The sequence below is a fragment of the Erinaceus europaeus genome, chromosome 1 (assembly GCF_950295315.1).
Source record: "Erinaceus europaeus chromosome 1, mEriEur2.1, whole genome shotgun sequence".
Classification (NCBI taxonomy): Eukaryota; Metazoa; Chordata; class Mammalia; order Eulipotyphla; family Erinaceidae; genus Erinaceus; species Erinaceus europaeus.
The window spans coordinates 58760964-58787583 of record NC_080162.1 but is presented as its reverse complement, the minus strand read 5'-3'; the positions used below and the strand labels follow the sequence as shown (position 1 = coordinate 58787583).

The following is a 26620-nucleotide window of genomic DNA, read 5'->3' as shown; positions in this document are numbered from 1 at the left end:
AATAGAATAAAAGGAGCTTATACTCTTTCTTCTCTCTAAAAAGCACATTTTATTACTAAAGGAGAAACTGTGAACTCATTCATAGGGATGGGGTGATTTACTGACTCACTATCATGCTTGATGCATCCATCTTCCAGAGGGAAATTGTCAAAAGCCCAAAGTTTTCTCCCTTTTGTTTTCTTCCCTTCTTCGTCTTATCTCTCTCCTCCTATGCCTCTCCCTCCTTTTTCCTCTTCTCCTTCCTTCGTCTAATTTTTTTCTAAATTCTTTTCTGGTAATAATACTGGAACCAGTGACTGAGAAACTAAGGAAATCTTTGCATCAAGTATAGGAATTAAACTCCACTCCTTCCTCCCCACTGCATACTTGCTTCTCCTCTTTATATTCCTCTCTGATTTCACATGTAAGAAGCTTTAAAAATAATTTTAAAAAGAAAAAAAAAGGGGAAATTATAGAGAAAAGTTGCCTCAATATTATTATTTCTTGCTTAAGTGCTAGGAATCGGGGTATTGTGTGACTTCACAGCAACATGTAAAGTTACTTTTTATGAGTTTCATTGTTTTTTTTAATACTCAAAGATTTAATAGGTCTGTAGCAATCAACTTCAGAATAGTCACTGCAATGTTATATACTGCAAATGTAATTCAGAGAATGATCCTTTTTTTGGATTAGATTTTTTAAAATTGATTTAGTTATGATAGATGTCTGTTTAATAAGAGAGGTATAATTCCACACAATTCCTACCACCAGAGTCCCGCAACCCATCGCCTCCATTAGATGCCTTCCTATTCTTTATCCTCTGGGAGTGTGGATCCAGGATCATTATGGGGTGCAGAAGGTGGAAGATCTGGCTTCTGTAATTGCTTCTCCATTAGACATGGGCGTTGACAGGTCAATCCATACTCCCAGCCTGTTTCTCTCTTTCCCTAGTGGGACTGGGCTCTGGAGAGGTGGGGTTCCAGGACACATTGGTGAGGTTGTCTGCCCAGGGAAGTCAGGTTGGAGTCATGGTACCATCTGCAATTTAGTGACTGAAAATGATTAAGATATAAACCAGAGCAAATTGTTTAATAATCTGGAACCTTAAGATAAGAATATAGCAGATGAGATTTGGTATCTCCATTTTGGAAAAAGCTGGGAAGTCTATTTTAGGTATATTCCAAGGGGCTCATGACTTGACTAATTTTTGCCTGAATTCAACAGCTAACATGCAGGTGGGCTAAAAGTACTGTCTGGGGAGATTGTGTCAGAGTTGGAAATAGGACTAGAAAGCTGGATCAGGCAGAAAGTAACTCCCAAATATGGGAAAAGTATATAAATACCATTACCTGTAAACCTCATTGATATGATCTGGGGCTCATATCAACACAGGAGCCTGTGTAATCTCTGCATCCCTGTTGGCCTGAGCTTACATTCGGTGTCCATAGCTAGGAATATTTTAGGCTGCACTCATTTCAGCACCAGTCTTACTCAACTGGCAGAGTATGTTGACCCAGTCTCCCTTTGGAAAGTGGGTTTGTCTCCTACCATTGTTATTCCACATTGAGGGTAAGGTCCATTAAAGGCCCATAGATGGTTCCCTGATGTTATTCCTGATGGAGATGACCAGTGATGGTGGAGAGAGGGATCTGTTAGAGGTCTAAGCCCATTATATCTGTGTGAGAATCCCAGGATTCCCTGACTACAGCCCTGGATGATGGGGTGGCCTGATAATGATCAAGAGAGGCATATCTTGGTCTCTTCCCTTATCCAGCTTTTATGGTTCTTACTTTATCTGATAAGGTTAGCCTTAGAGTGATTGAGGGAAGTGAATTATGAAGTAGGTGAGGATGTATCTAGGCCTATGTAGAAACCATTTGATTAAGCACTTTACAGTATCTTTTTATGGGTTTCTTACTTATTTGCTACACTTATTGAGTCACTGCAAACTGTTGTACATTTTTACTTTAAGGTATATATATTTCCCCTAACTTATGGATACACGTGCACATAAACTTTATCTCCTCGGCCCTGGTCTATATCTAGGTTCTGTGGCTTGTTAGGAAGTGTTCCACCCAAAATGGAATTAAGGAGTCCTATGAACTAGCAAAGGTCTCAACAGAGTAATGGAGTTGAAGGGTTGACATTCCAGGCCTGGTGTCTGTAGACACTGTTGGAAGTGAAACATGTTCAGGTGTTTCTGGTTGCATTGATTTTGTTGAGCTCAGCAGATGCAGTATCAAATTGTACGGGTCTAGAGTAGCATGAAGGAGAATGAACCATACCCCAGAGGTTCCAGGACTGGGAGAAATATGGGCTTTACAGAGAACAAGGGAGGTTTCTGCTGTCATAGAGTTTAAGAAGGAAATAGATATTGTTATAACCAAGTTATTTGGGAATTTGGTATACTTTGAAAATCCCATGGTTAGGATTTACTTTACTTGAATAAGACCTTACCATGATTTATACTTAACAGTATCATATATACTGACAAAATCAGTTGCTTCTGGTCTCCCTGGTCTAAGATTATAGGTGATTTAATATTTCAAAAAAATGTCATTATTAGAAATGTGTTAATGATTTAAGCCCACTGTCAGAATTCAATCAGGTTACCAATTTGAAACCTTAAGTGCTTTGGCTGAAGGAATATATTCTGAGAACTGGGGTCTATGTATCAAAAAGTTTGAGACATTCATTCTATTTTTCCCCTCTCATATTAATAATTTATAAGACTATAAGTTAATAGGAGTGTATAGCAAACAGCATTCCTGCCACCAAAGTTCTGTGTCCCTACCCCCACCCCCTATAGTGGAGCTGAAAATCTATCCTCACCCTACACCCAGAACTTTTTACTTTGGTGCAATACTCCAAACTCAGTCAAATTCTGCACTGGATTTCCCTTTCTATTCTTTCTCAACTTATATTTATGAGTGATATCATCCCATACTCATCTTTGTCTTTCTACTTATCTCACTTAACATAATTCCTTCTAGCTCCATCCAAGATGGGTTGGAGAAGGTGGGTTCATTATTATTAATACCTGCGAAGTATTCTATGGTGTATATATACCACAATTTTCTCAGCCATTCATCTGTTGTTGGGCACCTGGTTTGCTTCCAGGTTTTAACTATTACAAATTGTGCTGTTATGAACACAGGTGCACACATATCTTTTTGGGATGGGTATGATTGAGTTCTTATGATATATCCCTAGGAGAGGAATAATTGGGTCTATTTCTAGCCCTTTCCTTAAAAGCTTTCCTTACTCTTGAGATTAATGCATCAAATAATGTTTGAATATTTTCCTCATTTTTAGTTGCTTCTGGATTACTTGGAATTTCTTCTGGGCTCCTGTCCTTACTCTTTGCTGTAGTTGATTTAGCCACTTTTTTGGTGTGTTCTGTTGTTTTGTGTCCTGACTATTGCTGTTCAGTTATTGTGCTGTGCACCAGACTCCTCTCACAAATGAAATCAAATATACCTTAGCAAACACAACAACAAAAGCAACAACAAAATCAATGATAGGTAAAACCAGAGAGGAAAAGAAAAAAAAAAGTCAGTAACAATAAAAGAGTAAAATTCAGCCTAATGCATTCCCAAAAGAGAACCAACTAAACCACCATCTAATACAATAACAGCAACAAAAGTGAAAGGAATGATTGACCAAATCAGAGAGAAAGAAGAAAGAAAAAAAGGGGGGCCCAAGACCATCAACCAACAGTAAACTTAGAAGCTAACAAACTGCCTTTCAATCAAGTCAAATTAGGGGAACAAATACCCCAGCCCACTCAAACTGTTCCTTGGTACTATCTTTAGCTAAAATCTAGTAAGGCAGTTTCAAATGATTCCCCACTGAGTTTTGACAAAAGGTTCATCTTTGGAATCTTACTTGGTAAGCCTAACTCCACAAGTCAAGTGTTTGTCTCTGTCCTATTTCCCCAAATAGGCCACCTCTGACCTGGAGGATGTGTGATGGGGGTGGTGGTGGTGGATTGGTTTTGCTTTTTCCTTTTTGCTGGATTGTAGACACGTTATAATATTATCCATGGTTCCTCTTTGTCCCCTCCTCTGTAGTGTATCTCCTACACTACAGAGTGGGAACATCCTGTTCCCACTTATAATTCACAGGATTTGAATTAGTTTTGGGGGAGAATCTGTCTGGTTGCTGCCTTTAGGCCTCCATCTTGACTCCAATCTCACTGTGAGGAGTTTCTACGTAGTACTTTAAAGTGCATTTTTCTTAAATGAGTTCTTGATACCTGTGAAGGATGGTAGATTTTACTAAAAGCATTAATAGGTCTTTCAGGTGTTATTTTATTTTGTTTTTTGTACTGATGGAAGGGTGATTGAAAACTGTTTGCTTTTAGGTATCTGTAACAACCCCCCCCCCCACCATGATAAATGCATTTCTGTTATTTGTTACCCAGTCTATGTATAGGCATTTGCTATGTCAGTCTAAGCTGACTAACACACACACACACACACATGCACACACACACACACTCTATATTATATAAGGATATATATCTTTACATATATATGTTGTGTGTAAATATATATAGAGACACATATATTATTTTGTATACACACAGATACACATTTAAAACAAGTAAAGGTCATTTTCTTTTTTTAAATTAATTAATTATTTATTAATTATTGGATAGAGACAGAAATTGAGAATGAAGGTGGAATTAGGGAGGGGAAGAGACATGTGCAGCACTGCTTCACTAGTCATGGAGCTTTCCCCTTGCTGATGGGGACCAGAGGCTTGAACCTGGATCCTTGTGCACTGTAATATGTGTGCTTAAGCAGGTGTACCACTACCTGCCCCCAAGATCATTTTCTATGTTCTATAGTTGCAAGTTTTAAGTTTTCTGTTTACCACTAGCATAAGTTACACTATGATGAAATTATGTATTTGTTTTACTATATGGTACATGATTTGAGAATACTCAAGGGGATAACATCCACATCCTTAAGTTAGCATCTACTATAACTCATTCATCCAATACTTATTGAGCACCTTCTACTTGCCAGATGCTAATTGATGCTGTGTGAAGCCTAGAATACTCACAGTTGAAATTCTTAGAACTTCACACTTAATTTCTAATAAATGGCATATGATTTCCTATTTTAATCAATTGAGAATAGTTTGCCTCTTTGTGTTGTGATTTACAACTTTATTTTAAATATGAACATTATATACTGATACTTAAAGCTTGTAGAGATTTTTTAATTTAGATTTGGAAGACACCTGAGATTTACATAAATTTATATAGAGAGGTATTCCAAAAATATAAGGATAAAATATAGAAAGATATGAGCTTAAAATGTAGGACCTACAGGAATGCAGAGGTTACATAGGTTCCTAAGCTAAATATGGGCCCTAGATCAGATCAAATCAATGGGGTTTACAGTCAACAATTTTTATACACCTTCCCCATATTTGGGAGTTACTCTCTTCCCTAATCCAGCTTTCTGGTCCTTTTGCTAGCCATGACATCATCTCCCCAGACAATAACTTGGATCCACCTGCATATCAGATTTCAGGATCAGGGAAAAAAAAAAAAAAACTAGTATAGCCACAAACCCTTTGGAATATAATTAAAATAGGCCTACTAGCTATCTACAAAATGGAGACCCCCAACTCTTAATCTGCACTACTCCAGCCTTTAGGTTAATGATTAGTCAACAATTTGTTTGGCTTTATATATTAACTCTCCTTTCAGCCACCAGATTCCAGATGCTAGCATGATGCCAACCAGACTTCCCTGGGCAGACAATCCCACCAATGTGTCCTAGAGCCCCACTTCCCCAGAGCCCTGCCCCACTAGGGAAAGAGAGAGACAGGGTGAGAGTATGATCGACCTGCCAATGTCCATGTTCAGTGTGGAATCAATTACAGAAGCCAGACCTTCCACCTTTTGCACCCCATGACCCTGGGTCCATACTCCCAGAGGAATAAAGAATAGGAAAGCTATCAGGGGAGTGGATGGGATATGGAGTTCTAGTGGTGGGAATTGTATGGAGTTGTACCCCTCTTATCGTATGGTTTTGTCAGTGTTTCCTTTTTATAAATAAAAACAAAGTAGGCTCTATGGGACAGCTTGACATGTGTGACAATATGAAATTTGGAGAACTTTCCTTTGGGTTTAATGGTTGGTTTCACCACACAATATAAACTCTGGAAGGTTTATTTTCTTATTTCAGAAACTGGTGGGAATCAACAGGAGTAATGACTGCTTTGCAGGGGATGTTTTGAAATCTAGTCATAAAGCCCTTCAATTGTATACTTCCCCTGTGACAGTAGTGCATGAAGTCCAGTTTCTAAGTATACAGGATAATTGTGTTCAGAATCAGGGAAGAGTCATCATTCCACTGAGCTGATGAAACCAACTTCATCTGAACAATTTTTGTCAAGATAGTTCCTTACTTTGCTCAAAATAAGAGAACAACCTTTCTTACTGGTAGTGCTGACATAGAGATACATTAGTTTTCCTGAAGCACTACATGTTATCTACAAGGATGCTTTATTAAAGGACTAAGTGGGACTCTAGAGGATGGCATAGAATCTGTTACTATTATTAGACATACAATCTGTTACCTATAACCCGTGTCTTGCATGGTCCAGTTGACTAGAATTTTGCTATAGCAGTGGAAGCCAGTGATTCTGTTTTAAGCAAGAATTTTGTTCAATTAAATATTATTAGGACTAGCTGTCATGTACTCTAGGACTTTGATAACTTTTTAAATAATAATATTTACTTAAAAATTATAAGCTGAGAGGGGTATAATTCCATAGTGTTCTCACCACCAAAGTTCTGTGTTCTTATTCCCTCCATTGGAAACTGCAGTAGTTTTCCCATGACCACACATATGGGTTGACTTTATATCTAGATCTATATCTATCTGTCTATCTATCTATCTATCTATCTATCTATCTATCTATCTATCTATCTATCTATCTTATTTTTTAAAAAATATTTATTTTATTTATTTATTCCCTTTTGTTGCCCTTGTTGTTATATTGTTGTAGTTATTATTGTTGTTGTCGTTGTTGGATAGGACAGAGAGAAATGGAGAGAGGAGGGGAAGATAGAGAGGAGGAGAGAAAGATAGACACCTGCAGACCTGCTTCACCGCCTGTGAAGCGACTCCCCTGCAGGTGAGGAGCCGGGGTTCGAACCGGGATCCTTATGCCGGTCCTTGTGCTTTGCACCACCTGCGCTTAACCCTCTGCGCTACAGCCCGAGGGCTGTATCTATCTATCTATCTATCTATCTATCTATCTATCTATCTATCTATCTATCTGCCCATTTTTACAATATTCCTGCCTTCATGTTTAAGTCATACACTTAATTACTTTTTAGTGTCCTTCCTTTTTTTTTTTTTTTCTTGCCCTATTCTCTCTGATACGGGAAATAGTGCATGGATTCTTCTTCTGGTATTTTCTACATTGCTTCCCTTTCTGTGGTGACACATTAAAAAAAAAACAAAGATTCAGGGACTATTGGTAATGTCCTTGGTTAAATGCGTATGTTACAATACAGAAGGATCCAGTTCAAGCCCCAAGTCCCCACTTGCAGGGAGAATATTTCACAAGTGGTGACACAGTGCTGCAGGTGTCTGTTTCTCTTTCCTACTCTGTCTCCCCCTTTCCCTCAATTTCTGGCTATCTCTATCCAATAAATACATTAAGAAAATAAAATAATAAAATTAAGGTGGCAAGCACTTTGGGTTCTGGTGGAATTGGGATTTAGAGCCCTTTTGGTTTTCTTCCCCTATCCTTTACCCCTCTGAGAGTATGGACCAAAGTTCTTTTTGAAGTGCAGAAGGTGAGAATGCTGTCTTCTGTAGTTGCTTCTCCACTGGACATGGATGCTGGCGGGTTGATCCATATCCCCAGCCTGTCTCTGTCTTTTCCTAGTGGGGTAAGGCCCTGCAGAGGTGAAGTTCTAGGATACATTGGTGAGGTCATCTGCCTAGGGAAGTCAGGATGGATTCATAGTAGCATCTTCAACTTGGTGGTTGAAAGGCAGTAAGACAGAAAGTGGGACAAAATAGGTAATAAATAGGAACCCCAAATGAGGAATATAGCTTATGAGAATAGGGGCCTTTGGGTGAAAAAAGCTAGGAAGTCTATTTTAGGTATGTTCCTAGTGGCCCATGTCTTTAGCAATCCTTACTTGACCTTGGTAGCCAACATGGAGATGGCCTAGACATGTTTTCTGGGAAGATAGTGTCAGATAACAGAATAGAACTAGAAAGCCAGATTAAGGAAGACAGTAGCTCCCAAATAAGAACAAAATATCTAAGTACAATGGTGGTGGTGGGAATTGTATGGAGTTGTACCCCATACAATTGTATGGAGTTAACTACATTGTTCAATTGTATGGAGTTAACCACGTTGTTCTAATTTGAGGCTTACATCTATTCCCACGTAGCACAGGAGCCTGTATAACCCTTGAATGAATCCTTGTCCGAATGAGTTTACAGCTGGCAACATACTAGGCTGCACTCAGCATAGATTAGCACCTGGAAAGTAGAAGATTCTCATTAAGTGTTGGTTGAATTGAGTTATAGTAGATGCTGGCTGGTGAGTTGTACGTTGCAGAACATTATGGCACAACTCCAGCAGCTTGAGATGCTCATAAAAATAAGACCTGGTGCAGGGCTCAGGCATGGCCGTTTGTTGTTGTTGTTGTTATTTCTTTATGTATTTGCCTCCAGGGTTATCGCTGGGGCTCAGTGCCTGCACTGTGAATCCACTGCTCCTGGAGGCCATTTTTTCTCATTTTGTTGCCCTTGTTGTCGTTATTGCTATTGTTGCCATTGATGTTGTTGTTGGATAGGACAGAAAGAAATTGAGAGAGAAGAGGAGACAGATGGGGGAGAAAGATAGACATCTACAGCCCTGCTTCACCGACCATGAAGCGACCTCCCTGAAGGTGGGGAGCTGGGGGCCTGAACCAGGATCCTTACTCCTGTCCTTGCGCTTTGTGCCAAGTGTGCTTAACCCACTGCACTACCGCCAGACCCCCTGGACATGGCCTAGTCTGTATTTTAACTAGGATACAAGTGACTAAACTGGATCATTGTATTTAGATAGGGAGGGTCTGTAATGAACCCAAGTAAACACTAAATATTCCCCAGCGAAAGCAAAAGGCTGGGGACATTCTAGAACACTGAGATGGGAAAGTAGGAAAGTTTGGACCAAATGAATATATTCTCACTTATGAAGACGCTGTGAGATGGGCATGAATATGACTTATTTCTATGAGTTAGAAACAAAAGGAGACCAACTTTACAAGATCATTTTTTTTTCATATCAATGTCAGGTTGAAATTAAAATGACTTTCTAGGGAGTCAGGCGGTAGCGCAGTGGGTTAAGCACACGTGGCGTGAAGCGCAAGGATCAGCGGAAGGATCCTGGTTCGAGCCCCGGCTCCCTACCTGCAGGGGAGTCGCTTCACAGGCAGTGAAGCAGTCTGCAGGTGTCTATCTTTCTCTCCCTCTTTCTGTCATCCCGTCCTCTCTCCATTTCTCTCTGTCCTATCTAACAACGACTACATCAATAATAACTAACACAACAATAAAGGACAACAAAAGAGAAAATAAATATTAAAAAATTAAAAAAAAGAAAAACTTTAAGAAAAATTAAAAATGACTTTCTCATATAGGTTTCTTACCTTGTGTTGAAGTTTGTACTGTGTAGACATGCCCTTGCAGAAGCTCCTGGTGAATGCTCCTGAGTATTTTGATTTTTCATTTCGGTTAAATATATTAAGATAGTTGTGATCACAAGCTCCTGCTCTACTTAGAAAAAAAAAATCTAGTTAAATTTTAATGTGAGGAAATTTGCATTTGCATATTTCACACGTAATTTCTTTAATTGGTATTATGCATTTTGCATAATTTAAAAACCAACATCTGGGTGATATGCTCTGCCAGTGAAGAACTATTTCATCAGAAAGATCCACACAGCATCTTCTGGACTCCCTGCCAACAGTTTGCTGTGTGGCCTCTCAATAATGAATCATGTTTCAGTAGTGAGAAGTGTAGTGGAAATTGAACTATCCCAAGAATTTTTGTTCATTAAAAGAACAACATTAATTCTACTTACTGTGTGGACCCACCTGCTATTAACGCATGGAAATTTAGGTTTGTTAGTATTATGGAGTAGGTGGTAGCTAGATTCACTCTTCCTATTTCTGCTGTGGTGAATCTGGGACCGTTAACCATCTGTTTCATTATTATTATTTTTTTAACCTAAGTTGTTTCAAAGTTATAAAAAAAGCAATAATTTTCCAGTCCTTTGCTATTTTTTTTTAAATGTTAATAGATATCAATCTGATGTTGACTTCAATTTTCTAGTTACAGTTTTGGACACTTACTAAATTATTTATGATGGTAATCCTGTAGAATCAAACCTTCATCTTTAAACTTGATCCCCACAATAAGTTGCTGATTTACTTTAGTTATTTTAAGCAATCTTTTGAAGTTTAAGAGCTGCTTTTTTTCTAACAAAGAACATAAAGGATGACTATTAAAGACAGTCTCATCCCTGGGGTCACAGATGAGGATACTATTTATTTGTTTGCATCTTACTGACCCTGTCCTTTTGTCTTATCTCCTAGGCTTAACTTGTCCTGGTTAGTCTATTTGCTTTCTAGAGGGTCAGAAAATTAATTAATACAATTTTGGTAGCCATGAGTACTGAAAACTATAAACCAGGCAGAGGGGTAGAATTTGACTAGGAGTAGGGAAATAGCGATAGAATAATACATACGATTTTTCTGACCAAGGATCTTGTCCATCCTACTCATTGGTGTCCTTTTTTCTCTAGAAATAGGTACATTTGTAGTAAGAGCTAGCTGACGAGAAGGTTTAGGGAGAAAATTACAGAGGTCAAGGGATAGTATGTGAAGGACTGCAGTGGGGAAGAGTAGAGCATGTGGCAGGGGTACAGTGAGTCAGATGACAAGTAAGGGGGTACAGTTGAAGAGGTGGGCAGGAGCCAGGATAAGTGAGTTGTGGGCACCATTTTATTCTTAAATATATATTTATTTATTGACTGGATAGAGACAGATATCAAGAGCAAAGAGGGAGTTAGAAAGGGAGAGAGAGAGAGCTGGAGTACTGCTTCACCACTCTTGGAGCTTTCCCCTTGCAGGTTACGATATGGGGCTTGATCTTGGGTCTTTGAGCATTGTAACATCTCCTCTCAACTAGGTGTACTATCTCCTGTGTCCCCTTGAAAATCTTTTATTTTATTATTTTTTTCTTAATAGAGGGTGGAAGGAGAGACATCCCAAAGCACTGTTCAGGTCTGGTTTATGGTGATGCTGGGTATTGGACCTAAGACCTCAGAGCCAGAGGCATGAACACCTTTTTCATAACCATTATGCTTTTCCCCCAACCCTGGGACCATTTTATTCTTATGTGTATGAACTGAAGGATTGTATGCTTAGTCTCTTGATGCTTTGAAAAATGACTCTGGCTGCCATAAAGAGAAGAGATTGTACGTTCATAAGAATGGAATTTCTTCTTAAGCGGGAGAGAGTTTGCTAGAGGATGTTTAACATCCTTTGTGAAGAGAACAGAGAGCCAAGGAATTCAAACACACCTTATTACGGCACAGCTGAGATCTTCTGGCCCTCTTACCTTTCTATCTGGATGGAGAAAAATAAGTAGAACACAGGTTACTAAGTGTTTGAACTATAAAGGTTACAATTAAGGTAAAGCAAGAATCAAAGAATTGTGTTAGAGTATGTGTATTTTCTGGACACACACACTTAAGTTGACACAAGATGAGGAAACAAAGTAGGGCACTTATATAGACTTAAATGTAGCAATAACTGATGTAGGTGGATAGATGCGTAGTTGGCAAAGTGTGATAAACAAACATGAAAAGACAACTAGATCTAGATGAAGGCATAGCTGTAGGGACAGAAGGCAACTCTTTAACAAGTATGTCATTTTCTGGGACAAGGTAATGACAGTAAACCAAGCAAACTGATGGTAAAAAGCAGTAGGGGATACTAAACGGGAGACTGCAGGCCTAAGGCATGATTTTGTAGTAAAAAATAACAACCATTATAGGAATAATCAATATAATTAGAGATATCAAGGAAAGGAATAGATGGCACTGAAATCAAATTGCTTAAGACATATTCTTGATATTCTTAGTGAACAAAATGTTCAAGATAGTAAGGCAACTAGAAACTAATAATAAATACTACAAAGACAATATAGTGTAAGGATAATTAGTGTTCTCTAAGTAGACAGTGAGACAGAATATGGAATATAAAACAAGACAGTTTTTCGAAATAAAAAATAAAAGAATGGAGTCTTCAAATTAGAAGAATGTATTGTCTTCTCAAAACATTGTAGAATACAGAATGTTTAATATTGAGATGTCTTAATTAAGCTATTGAATTTCAAGTATAAAAGTAAAATTTTCAAGTATCTAGGCATAAAACTAAGTTACATCTCATAGAAAAGCTTCATTTTTTTTTTTTCTTAGACCAGTATTCAATTTTCCAAATACGGTGGAGAATCTATGTGGAAGGGAAAGAAATTGTGACCCAACCCTGCACTACTGTGATGCCATTCAGGTGTAAGAGCTAGAGACAAATGGACTTAAAGCATGTACACAGTTGACTAATGGTGCTTAAAACCAAAATAGCTATGAAAATTCTCTTTCTCACACTCTTTCTCTCTGACACACACACACACACACACACACACACACACACTGCTGTAAGCTTTTAACTGTGCCTTGTAATGTCAGATTTTGTAAGGATATTTTTTACTTTATTTATTTTTTTTATTGAGAGGTTAATGGTTTACAGTACAATTACTGGCATATGGGCACAATTTCTCACCTCACCAAGATGGTGTCTGCAAAATACTCTCACCCCCAAATTAGGTCCATCATTATGTACCTGTATTCCTTCCTCAGGGCCTTCTGTTCTTATTTCTTAAGTTCTGCCCATGAGTGAAATATTTATTTTTTCTCTTTCTGGTTAATCTCACTTAATGAGATTCTTTCAAGCTCTGTCCAAGATGAGGTGAAGAAAGTGACTTCATTAGCTGAGTAGTATTCCATTGTGTATATGTACTACAGCTTTTCTAGACACTTGTCTGGTGTTGGACACCTAAGTCACTTCCAAGTATGGGCTATTATAAGCTGTGTTGCTCTGAAGTTAGGCATACACTGATCTCTTTGGATGGGTGTGCTTGCTAGAATATATCACCAGGAGAGGCATTGCTGGGTCAAAGGATAGGTCGTTGAAAGGTATTGTAAGAAATCTCTATGGTAAAGGAACAGTTAAATTTGGATGTTGAAGAAAAACATATCAAGTGAAATTAATGAGCAGACTGTTTAAACTAAGCTGATACTGTTTTGGCACTTTTTTTACTTAGGCTGTTGTTTTTTTGTAATATAAGTACTAGTTGCCAAATGTCTTGTTTCAATATGAAATATGTACAGCCACGCATAATTTTTTTTCTTGTGGTGAGACCCCCATATGCTTGGCGTTGGGGAATAGCTGGCCATCTCTGCTATGTTAAATATTCCATCTTATCAAAGAGATTTTTCATAAATTATAGATAACAGTAGATGCCACTCAATAAATATTTTATATGTGATAGATATTTTTTCTGAAATTACCTCTTCACTTGAGCAGTGATTTAAATCCTTGTTTTTAGTTCCAAGAGGTGACACTTTTTATAATATCACGTAGTTGGAGGCAGCTTGAATGTCACAGAGCTTTAGAGCAGTATTAATCATAAATTCATTTGCTGCCACTCCTAACCCTGGAAATTTTTCTATTAATTCATATTATGAAGCAGTTCTCCAAAATTCCACTAGTTAAGGATCCTGGTTTGAGCTCCAGGCTCCCCACCTGCAGGAGCTTGCTTCACAAGCAGCGAAGCAGGTCTGCAGGTGTCTATCTTTCTCTCCTCCTCTCTGTCTTTCCCTCCTCTCTCCATTTCTCTCTGTCCTATCCAACAACAACAGCTATGACAACAATAACAACTACAAGAAGCACAACAGGGGCAACAAAATGGGAAAAATAGCCTCCAGGAGCAGTGGATTCGTAGTGCAGGCACTGAGCCCCAGCAATAACCCTGGAGGCAAAAAACAAACAAACAAAAAAACTAACCAGTTAAAGAAGTATATTGGGGCTGTGGGGAGGTTATATGGGTGTTCCCTTACTTTTGAGCTCTCAAACCTGGGCCGGTTCATCCCTCATTAGGCAACCTGGTGGTCCCCCTCTCCCTGGAGGTCATCATATTGATGCCGAATTTAGTGCGGACATCTGATTGGCATGGTGAACTCCTGGGCTCAAGAGATCCTCCAGCCCCAGCCTCCAGAGTAGCTGGAATTCAAGGCATGTGCCACTATGCCTAGTGCTTTTGAGCTTTCAAGTCTGAAGTTAACAGAATTAAAATGCGGACTTGTTCAAGGAAGGAACGGTTTAATATTTTCTAATGGTTTAAAAAAGGAATACTAAACTAAATTAGAAAGTAATATAAAACTACCTGTTTAGAATGGGAGCTGTCAGAGTTTGAAATACTGCCTCTTAGGGGGTGTGGTGGGTGGGCGAGGGATTACCATCCACTTTTAAGTAGAGGGGAAAAAAAAAACAGGTCTGTGGACTTGTGAGGATAATGACTTTCTTTTTTACAGGGGTTCTGGAATAGTTCATTGCTAGGAGCGGCCTATTGAGCAGACAGTGCTTCCATAGATTAGAGCTACTAGATCTTCCAGCAAGGACACTGTCTTAAGAAATGAGCCTTTGTGATTAAATTTTCTATTATAATATATATCTTCACAACTGACCTCCCACTCCTGCTTGAATTGCATGTGTAGGAGGTAAAGTGCAAATGCTACCAGTATCTGAGAGGTAGGAGCAGAGGTTGGTTTACTCAGAGTGCTCATTTCAGCTAAGATTTGCAAGGGCTTTGGTGTAGTAAATCAAGATTACTGAAGCCTCAGACCTCGAAGCCTGAGGTTTTGAGCCCTGGAATGAGAGCCTGACTGATAAGAGAAGTAATTGAGGAACAATGACATGCTTCATTTCCTTTTCTTGACTCTAAGTTATGCATTGGTCATTTTCTCTGCGCCTCTTTTTAATGGCTGTTAAATTAGATTGCCTTCTTTCAAGTGGTGATTTTTATGGTTTATTTTCTAGTTCTGTCTCTCCCCCACCACCACCACACTCTATCATCCTCTTGTATGACTCCAACTTTTTTGTGTTTGTTTTTGAGATTCATATGTCTTCAGATAAAAAGACATAAAAGGGAACTCCCCCCCCCCCAAACACACACACACACACACACACATACACATGCCTCCCTTCCCTAAAACCTTGTGGAAGCTTCTGAGTCTTCAAGGTTTTGAATATCTCATCTTTCACTAGAGAATTGCAGATTTTATGCTTTCTTTTTTTTTTTTCTTTCGTTATGGGGGGCTTAATGGTTTACAGTCAACAGAAAAATACAGTAATTTGTACATGTATAACATTTCTTAGTTTTTCACATAACAATGCAACCTCCTGTCCTCCTCTGAGGGTTTATTTATTTATTTATTTTTAAGTTTATTTTATTTGATAAGACAGAGGGCAATTGGGGGTGGGGAGATAGAGATAGACACCTGCAGCACTGCTTTTGAAGCTTTCGCCCTGCAGGTGGGGGTGGTGGCTTGGAGCTGGGTCCTTATGTATGGTAACACATGCATTTAACAGGTACATCACCACAGGCCCCCTTTACATTCTTTTAATACCTAAATGGCATATATAGATTTGATCATCCCAGGAATGCGAGGAGTATGGATATATTTTAGCAGTGCTGGATGTTGAAATTTTAGAGTTGTGCTTTGATCACTACTCTGAGCCTAGGGATGGAGTGGGGCAGACAGTCACTAGGAATGTCTCTGACCTGAATCCTGAGTCAGTAGCTTGAAACTTGCTCTGATTATATCCACAATTTCAGAGTACAGGGCTATGTTCATAGAGGTGATTTTGGCTCTTCCTTCGACTTGTCTAGAAACCAGATTTTAGAGACCTAAAGTCTTGAGTAATGTACCTGATATGCCTGCTTCCTTTCCCCTCTCTCCACTTTATTGTGGGGTGGGGGGGGGTTGTTAATGGTTTACAGCACAGTTGTTGACACAAAGGTACAACTTCTCATCTCCCCATGATTGATGTCTAGGTGTCTGGGAAATATTTGATCCCTCAACATACATCTCTTTCTTCTACCATGCACCAGGATCCCAATGCATCTTCATTCCTTCTGTTTCCCCCTTTCCTTAGAATCCTTTGCTTTGGTGCAATATATCTACCTGCTTCTTTTCCTGAAAGGTTACTACTGTTGATCCTCCTTCCTGCATTTTCCCTTATCTCTTGTACCTAACCACTCATTCATTCAGCAGCTAACAGTTGGGGGGACTGCTATGTACATTCTAGCTAGAAGACAGGTTACAAACGTGTATATAGCATATTCTGTCCTGATCATTGCTACAGAAAGAAACAAATCAGGTTAAGGAAGTTGGTGATCCCCATTTGTATGGGGGTAGGGGGATGATAGGGAAAGTAACATTTGAAGTAACCTGAGAGAGTGTCCAACTGTGTAAGTATCTAAGGCTGTTCCTTCCAGCTGGTGTTGATCTTGCCCATTGTCTGTCATGTTCTCACAAGTTTGAGGAAGTGGCAATGCCTATTGGTATCTAATGGGTAGGGATCAGGGATGTTATTAAACATCCTGTAATATGTAAGACACCCCACCTCCAGTGAAGAATCATTTGATCCCAAATGTCGGTATTGCTGAAGTTGAAAAACCCTGTTCTAATGAGAGAGAAGCTATAGTTGATAATAGAAGAAATAGCCATCACAAAAGAAAAGAAAAGAGAAATAGTAATGTAAAAGACCTGAGATAGAGGCAAGATGCAAGCAACATATAACCAATGTGTGTTGATTTCTTACAGAGGAGTGCGCAGGTGGGAAAACAGGAGGTTATGTGGAATTCTGTAAAAAGTCTTATACAGATGTTAACTTTTATGTCAGTGAAATGAGAGGCCATCTAAAGAAACTGAGTGGAGAAGTGATATGACCTGACCTGACCTGTCTCCCTTCTGGGTGCCAAGCAGAGTATATACAATAGTTGAAGCATGAATGGTGCTAGTCTAAATTATTGCCAAGGTCAAGGTGGAAGGTTCAGGTGGCGAGCTACTGTCAAATTTAGGGCATATTTTAAAGACTGAACCAACACTTAAAATATAGAGTTGTACCAAAAGAAAAGATCAAAGTTAGCCATGGTTTGCAGTCCATGCAAGTAAAAGAAGGGATGGTGTACAGGTTAGTCAGGAAAGGACGCCAATGATTGGTTTTTTAGTGTATTAAGCATGAACTGCTTATTTGCCATTCACAGAAAATAATTGAGGTAGCTGGGCATATCTACATGACTATGGGGTTTAAGGGAGAGTTCTATGACTATAGAATAAGGGAGAGTTCTGGATTGTGATTAGAGACCCTATATCATATATATTCCAGGGAAAGTTGAGAAATAGGATGAGATCATTAAAAAGAGTGTAGGAACTAGGGAGCTAAGATTGAAATGTTCAAGTGAAGTTCGGAGGGCATCTAGTTATCTATCACTAAAAGGACAAAAGGAGAATTTGGTGGTAGCTGGAGTAAGATGTAGAGACAGGGAAGGAGGTGATGGTTCTTGTTGGTGAGACGGTTCTCACAACAACATTTTATGTTTTATGTTAGTGGGAATGATGTAGACAGAAGCTGATGCTGGAGATGGGACAGCTCGGTTCAGTCATAGCTAATACAAAGGAATGGGCTGCTCTTAAGAACATGTGGACAGACCAGGTAACTGGAGAGAAGAGCCAGCAGCAGATAAGGAGACATTTGGATATTAAATAACATTAAAGTTCTGATATGGGAGAAAAATTATTATTTTTTATAGAGACAGAGACAGAGAGAGAGAGAGACAGAGAGAGAGACAGAGAGAGACAGAGAGAGAGACAGAGAGAGAACAACACAGAAGCTTCCTTCAGTGCAGTGGGGAGCAGCCTAAGCCTGGGCTGTTACACGTGGCAAAGCAGCACACTATCTGACTGAGCTATTTCCCTGACCCAGGAGAAAATTTATATTGTAGTTGTGTGGTCATACATATCTTCCAAAGGGATGATAAGGTTTGAACTTAGCTTTGAAAAGTTTATGTTGTTTCAGGCAATAAGTTAATTCATTGTGTATTGAACTTTTCATACCTTCCAAGGTAATCTTGCTTATCACATGCTAAGATTTTAACACAAGCTTTTTTTTTTCCCCAGGAGATAATTTAGGTTTATTTTTACACACACACACACACACACACACACACACACACACACACACACACACACACATTTAATTTTTATTTATAAAAAGGAAATGCTGACAAAAACCATAGGATGAGAGGGATACAACTCCACACAATTCCCACCACCAGAGCTCCATATCCCATCCCCTCCCCTGATAGCTTTTCTATTCTTTATGCCTCTGGTTGTATGGACCCAGGATCATTATGGGGTACAGAAGGTGGAAGGTCTGGCTTCTATAATTGCTTCCCCACTGAACATGAGCATTGACAGGTCGTTCCATACTCCCAGCCAACACAAGCCTTTTTTAAGGCCCTTTTTTAAAAAAAAATTTTCCATTTTCTTTTTTTCCCTATTCTTTCTTTCTTTTTTTTTTTTTCTGAATTATAAAATATTGCTTATTTTAACATTCTGAAGAATACCTAATGTGAAACTTTCTTTATCCAAAGTAATCTGTTTCTTCTTTAATTTTAGGAACAGACTCTAGCCCTTAGGAAAGAAGGGATTGGGGTTGTTCTGGATTCTGAACTGCCCCATTTGATTGGCATTGATGATGACCTTCTGAGTACTGGAATCATCCTATATCACTTGAAGGTAGAAACTGCTTAAATGAAACATTCTATTTTTTTTTTTTACCTTTCCCTGTAGATGCTATCAAAGTTTATGATAATATTCATTGTCTGTGAGCACAGCTATTACATTGAAGATATGCGACAGATCCTTAAGACATTTGGAGATTTTTAGCAGTTGATTGGGATTCTGTGGTATTACCAGCTCTGATGCTTATGTGTTTCTAAACCTAAATAAAGACCCCTTAACTTTGCTTTCTAATACTTTATAGTGGTGGTAAGAGGAAAAAAAGGAGGGGGTGGGTGGGCAGAGTAGATACCATAATGGTTATGCAAAAGACTCTCTTGCCTGAGGCTCCCAGGTTCCAGGTTCAAACCTCCACACCATGATTAGCCAGTGCTCAGGTGTGGAAAAAAAAAAAGGCACATTTAGGAGACAAAGCCTCAGAAACCTGGAATAGAGATCTATCCCATGTGCAGTTCCTGTACTTTGTTGTTAATTATAAAGCCATGTCACTCATTTATATTACTATTCCTGGGCCTGAACATGCTATTCATATCAAGAGAGCAGGATCTCTGCCTAGTAACAATGTTAGCTTCTGTAACCATGATTTTAGTACCCCATTCTCTGATCCATAATGTAAAAATGAGACTGATGTTATATTTGTGCTTTGGGTGAATTTATAAATTTTTTATCTTTTGGACGCAAAGAAGCTCCTAGTCACTGAAAAAGCTCACCAGAAATTATCAGAAATGCTATTGAGATTACAGGCATGGGCAAATTACTGATGGCATACCAAAGTAGGGTGTAGTCATTGTTGAATTGGAAACCACTGCAGTTTTACATCATTTCCCAGAGGATGCTTGGAGTTGTAACAAAGTTCAGTGAACTCTGACTGCACTTAGACTGTGGTCTGTCCAGGATATTGCTCAGCCTATTGGTCAACAGGTTGTTTGTGCTTAAGTGGAAAAATGGGAGTAACAGGTTTTTCCTTTTGTTCTTAATAATATGCCTCACTTTTGTTCCCAGGAAGGTCAAACATATGTGGGTAGAGAAGATGCTTCCACAGAACAAGATATTGGTAAGAATCTTTATTATTAATCTCTTCCATGTGATTTCTAAAATTATGTTTAATGAAGACTTTCTTCTGCACCACTGATAACTGAAGTAATAAGAAAGAGAGCACTTTTTCCAAGACAGTATACTGGTCAATATATGTGTCTTTAACTGTTGAATTCAACTCAAATTAGTAACACAGAACAATTATTTTAGTGAAGAAACTGGATCTGTGACTCCTCTCCACCTCCATTCTACATCATGTCATATGTCCCACAGAATACCATAGAATCCTAATGAACTGTTAAAAATTTCCAGTTTTTACACTTATTTCTTTCAGTCTGTTATGCCTTTGTCACTGTGTGGCAATGAATGATGAACAGAGGACAGCAGACAAGGATAAAGAATGTCAGGCCCCTTTAAGGGATATAGACCTGCACAAAGATTATGCTTGTATGTAGGAAGCATACATATAGACTCATATGGAGGCATGGGTTCCTGTTTTTTTTTTTTTTTTTTTTAAGAAAACACAGATAATTCACAATTCTTCCTAAGAAGGATGAAATCTTTCCAGACTTTAACATCATAATGACTTGGTGGTGGTATATCCATGTATATGTTTGGCTGGGAAGAATTTTATCTTCTTAGCTGTTTTTAGGATTTCTGACTATGCACTTGTTTAGTACTCACGGGATGCATTGGATCGACCTTCTCGTGGTGCATCCCGTGAGTACCCATTCATTGGGGAAACTGACGATCCTTCCTAGCCAACTGAATCCACATGGATCCCAGTCACTTTCAAAGCCAGCAACAAGCAGCTCCTGACAACTTTCAACCTGACCTGTTGACTGGCTACGGAAGAAGGGCAAACGCTAGAAGAAGAAGAAACTTGTTTAGTTGCCAAGTGTAAGCTATTAATCAAGCTATCTGAGCATATTCTTATTTACTATTTACTGTTAAACTGAATGAGCTTAAAAGCTTTCCCAGAAGTGCTTAGTTTCAAAGGTTTTTAAGTAGAAGTAGGCATCAGGTCTCTTCTTCTAAACATTTAATTATGTGAGTGACCTTTGGAGTTGCTATAAATGATGATGAGTGTTAAAAACACATGTTTTCTGGGAGCAGTTCAGTAGTGCAAGTCTGTGGAGGATAGTGGGAGCTGTTAATGTTTGTTTGACTGATAAGCTGGCCAAGAATTCCTCTAAATTCATCTAAGTTTATCTTATTGGAATTTATACTAAAGTCTGGATGTTCATAAAATTGGAATAATTCCAGATAGTCATAAAGTGATCAGGTAAACCTCAGAAGGCCTATGCTCAGAGAATCTCTTGGAGGTCAAGTTCCCTCAGAATTGTCACGATAGCTTCTAGAGTCTTCCATGAGTCTTCCAGGATCCATGCCATGCCTAGATCACCATTGCTTTCCACTCCAGGAATACAATGTCTCTAACTATGGAACTAAAATTAAGTCCTCAACCTTTATGTTTTCTCTCTCTCACTCCAAAAGGGTTATTATTGGGGCTCTATGCTTTCATGATTTCTCTATTTTCTGTGATAAACTTTTTAAAACAGTGGACAAAAACAGAGATAGGGAGAGACAGAGAGACAGGAAAAGAGATACCTGCAACACTGCTCCATCATTCTACTTGTGAAGCTTCTACTCTACTTATGAGGACCACCCAGGTCCTCATATATTATGTTCACTTTATGGGGTGAACTACCCTTTGTCCCATGTCCTTTTTTTTTTTTTTTTCCATGTTATTTGACTTTTGCTTGCCTGGTGAAAGAATTTGTTTTTTTTTTGCATCAGAGTAACTCAATGGTATTAAGACAAAATAGTCAATGATTTTTTTTCCCCCTCAAAACTTGTTTCTTTATACAGGTAAGATCAGATCTTTTGACGTAATATACAAGAGATATCTCTAATTCTATCATTTGATGAATAAACTCTTGATACTTAATTTTCTTATTTAATTAGGCTGGGTACAATATTGACATAGAATAAGAAGAATATTCAATATGGAAAAATAAGGTTTGGAGATCGTTCCAGTAATACCAAGGAAAGCATTTTATTTTTCTTTTGTTTTTCCATCTTAGTTCTTCATGGCCTTGACTTGGAGAGTGAGCACTGTATCTTTGAAAATGTCGGAGGAACTGTAACGTTGATACCCCTTAGTAGGTCTCAGTGCTCTGTGAATGGTATTCAGATCATGGAGGCAACACACCTTAATCAAGGTATCCTGGTTTTGAGTTCCTTAATACTTTGTATATATTATTGCTTGAGCATCAGTTGGCTAAGTAATGGAGTAATAATAATTTACTATAGAGAAGGTTAAAAAAAAAGTGTAAAGACTGCTTCATTATGCTGGTTTTTTTCCCCATTTTACTGAAGAACTTTTTAATAATATCATAATTTTTCAATTAAACATAAGCATATATATAATAGCATTAATAACTTAAAAATTATTGCTAATATAGAAAATGACATTAAATTTTAATCTATAAAGTATCCTTGAAGTGCAAGCTATAACACCGTTATTTCTTTGAAAATTTTTTTATTTCTTTATTTATATTTCTATATGAATAGTTATAATTATAGCACATATTCAGGATCTGGTATTATGTCTTTCCTTTTGAGATAATTTTGATATTATAGAAAAGTGGTAATAATGGTACAAAAAACTTTTTAATATCATAACTATCGGAGAGTAACCTGCCAACATGATCTCTTACTACTCTTTCTTAGGTACTTAGGTTTGCATTTCCTTCGAAGGTTTTTATTCTCTGTGTGTGGCCATTTGAATTTGACATTAGGAATGATATATTATGGGTCCTCTATTTAGTCCAGCATTATGTGTTGCTTAGGGTTGCCAGGTCTCTCTAGAATCTTTTAATCTGGAATTGTTCAGAATTGTTCTTTGGCCTGTAATTTTATGACTTTTGGCAATTTTGAAAACTACAAGTTGTGTATATTATAGAATGACCTTATACATGAATATGGATTTATTTAATGCTTTCAGATTATTAGACAAATGCATCTTTTTGATAGTAATGTCAGAAATGATGCTATATTTTTCTTACTTTACATTACAGAGTTTCTATTTATCCCATTACTGATGATGCTCACTTGATTAAGGCGGGGTTTGCCAGAATTCTTTACTATCAAGTTATTGCCTTTACACACACACACACACACACACACACACACACACACACACACACACTCTCTCTCTCTTTCTCTCTCTCTCTCTCTCAACACTGTTTAGAAAGGTCTTTTTTATTTATTTTATTTTAATGAGAGAGAGAGCAAGATAGACAGACAGACCAGAGCAATATTCAGCTCCAGATTATAGTGGTAATGGGGATTGAACCTGGGACCTTTGGTGCGTCAGACATGAAATTTATTTGCATAAACATTATACTGTTTCCCTAGCCCAGAGATAAGAGTATCTATCAGTGTTTATTTTTATTTTAATAAATTTTCAATTTTAGAATATTTTAAAATTTATAGAATAATGGGAAAGATAGTATAGAGAGTAGCTGTGGGAGTCGGGCGGTAGCGCAGGGGGTTAAGCGCAGGTGGCGCCAAAGCACAAGGACCGGCCTAACGATCCTTTTTCGAGCCCTCAGCTCCCCATCTGCAAAGGAGTAGCTTCACAGGCGGTGAAGCAGGTATGCAGGTGTCTATCTTTCTCTCCCTCCTCTGTCTTCCCCTCCTCTCTTCATTTCTCTCTGTCCTATCCAACAACGACGACATCAGATAACAACTACAATAATGAAACATCAAGGGCAACAAAAGGGAATAAATAAATAAATAAATAAATAAATAAATAAATAAAATTAAAAAAAAAAAAAGAGAGAGTAGCTGTATGGTCTTAACCCGCTATCTGCTTTTGCCGACATTTTACCTTACTATGACAAAATCAAAATTTATTCTTTGTTGTTCTTTACTCATTGGTTTTAGAGTAAATCTTATTATCTTTTGGCAAAGAGACCAGAATACCACTCCGCCACTTATGATAGGTTATTTGTCTTATCTTTCTACCTTTTTTATTTAAACTATTTTATTTATTTATAATAAGAAAGATAGGAGGAGAGAGAGAAAGAACCAGTCATCACTCTGGTACATGTGCTGCCAGGGATTGAATTTAGGACCTCATGCTTGAGAGTTCAGTGCTTTATCTACTGTGCCATCTCCTAGACTGATCAACTGAGCTTCCTTCCTTTTTTACATAGTATCAGGAATCAAACTTAGAGCCTCATATAAAAGGCATTATTTGATTTGTTCACATTAAAAATACATTTTCATGTGCAGTATCTAGTCTGTTTCTTACATCTGAATTTTCATCTAATAATATTTTGAAAGTCCATAATGTATGTTCTTGTTAAACTGTGCTTATTATTGTTTACAAAATTCTGGATATAACTATATACATTAACTGCCTCAATGTGGGAAGATAATAATTTTTTTTCAAAAAATATTTATCCATTTTCCCTTTTGTTGCTCTTGTTTTTTTTTTTAATTGTTGTTGTAGTCATTATTGTTGTTATTTATGTCATTGTTAGATAGGACAGAGAGAAATGGGGAGAGGAGGGAAAGACAGAGAAGGGGAGAGAAAGACAGACACCTGCAGACCTGCTCCACCACTCATGAAGCCACTCCCCTGCAGGTGGGTAGCCGGGGGCTCAAACCGGGATGCCTGAGCCAGTCCTTGCGCTCTGCGGGGAAGATAATAATCTTTAAGTAATCTATTTATTGACATCGTTGCTGCTATTTGAGCACAAAGAGCCTTTAAGGATAACGATTTGAAAAAATATGGAAAAAAATGAGACTTAAAGACTTGACTGGGGTGTTGGGTGGTGGCACACCTGGTTGAGTGCACATTACAATGCATAAGGACCGGGGTTCAAACCTCCATTCCCAACAGCAAGGGAAAAACTTTGCAAGTGGTGAAGCAGGAGTGCAGTTGTCTCTCTGCTCTCTTCCTCTCTATCTCCCTGTTCCCTCTCGATTTCTGACTGTCTCTATCTAATCAATCAATCAATCATCATCATCATCATCATGACTTGAGTGGAGTCTGGGTCTTCTGAGTCTTGTACATTGCTATTCCAGATAACTAGAATGAAACTTGATACATGTATGGAGCCACACACAGAATATTAGAAATGGGTTTACATTTGGGATTGATTTGGTGGCATTCTTTAAGATAAATTGTGTTTGAATCACAAGTAGCTCAGAAATATCAAAACTGATTTCTAGATCATCTATGTTGCCTAGCTACCAGACTAGTACCTGTGCTTGGTTCTTCCTGTTTTTCAGCCATGTTTTTCGGATTTTGGAGTTTACATTACCTCCAACCTTGACCCATGAATGCTTCAAAGTCTAAATGGGTAACAGTGATTAAGGTCCTGTCTGATATGGTAATTAATCTCTCCTGGATTTGCTTGGAAGCTTACTCTTGATGTGGCTGATGTATCCTTATTTTTCTTTAAGAAAAGACAGTTCTCAGTTCCAAACTACAGGGCTGTCTGAAAAGTCATGACACATTTATTTTGCATAGAAAAATATAGACAAAAATACATTTGGATGTTTTCAACAACCCAGTACATGTTGATTCAGGGACTTTTTGACCATGCCATGTTTAATGTGGGAACTCATAGGACTTAATTGTTGGGAAATTGTGCAGATGCGGTCACATCCACCATGTTGTCCCCTCAGGGTATTGTCAATTCCCGAAAGAAACCCTATTCCCGGCGTGCCTTGTTTCCTAGCTAATCCTGTCCCGACTTGTCACTTCCGGAATGTCTCCCATAAATTCCCTTCTGCTTCTGCCCCTCTCTCTCTCTCTTTGCCCCTCTTCACCTCAGCGACCAGATGCAGAGAAGGGTTGCTGTGCACGTAAGGGGTGACGGCCATTTTGCTAGCTCCATGTGGCCCGATCCACTGCGCTTTCACCCAACTCTGAGGTGCCCACGTGAATAAAGATTTGTGTTCCCTCTCTGCCCTGAACCCTTCTCTCTCCCCCGCAACACAGCCCGGCATCTGGCGCCAGAACAGGGGTAGGAGAGAGGGCTCTGTGAACCAGATTTTTCAGATTCCGCCATGTCGTATTATGGATCCTTGGGTGCGTGCATCCAGTCCTCTTGCAGTGTTTCTTGTTCTTCAGGGATGGCAGCGCCATCATGTGGGTATTGCCGGATATGGCAGGCAGGAAGCCAGACAGGTTTTGAGTAATTCTGCGGAAAAAACGCATGCGAAACCCCTCCCCACAGTCAATAGGGGGTCAGGCCCTTTCCGAATTTTATCAAATGAGTCTTTCCATTTGATCTTAATAGCTGGGAGGGTGGATGGTGTTTGCCAATGAAGAATAATAGGAGGTTGGTCTGATGACAGATATCATCAAATGAAAAATATGCAGCCTTTCAGCAATAAGAACTATAATTCTCCACTCAAACTTTACTTTCCCAACTGACCTTTCTTGATTTTTGAGGATTATTAAAATGAAAACCACAGTGTGTTTTATATACAAAATTATTTGATATATTGGTTATAATTATGAAAATAATGTAAACACAAAAAAAGATGTGATACTGACACCATTACTACTTCATAGAAGTGTTAGTCTCTGGGGCAGCAGGAAAAG

The 26620-nt window shown here is 38.5% G+C and overlaps 1 protein-coding gene across 5 annotated transcripts in view; it reads left to right on the top strand.

Moving 5' to 3' along the window:
* KIF16B (kinesin family member 16B) overlaps positions 1-26620 on the top strand; it is a 341204-nt gene that overhangs the window by 148935 nt on the left and 165649 nt on the right. For all 5 annotated transcript variants that reach the window (XM_060186445.1, XM_007525760.3, XM_060186438.1 and 2 more), the window contains exons 13-15: positions 18829-18948; positions 19954-20005; positions 22074-22211. In XM_060186445.1, the coding sequence (XP_060042428.1) occupies positions 18829-18948; positions 19954-20005; positions 22074-22211 (310 nt within the window). The remainder of the gene's footprint in view (positions 1-18828; positions 18949-19953; positions 20006-22073; positions 22212-26620) is intronic.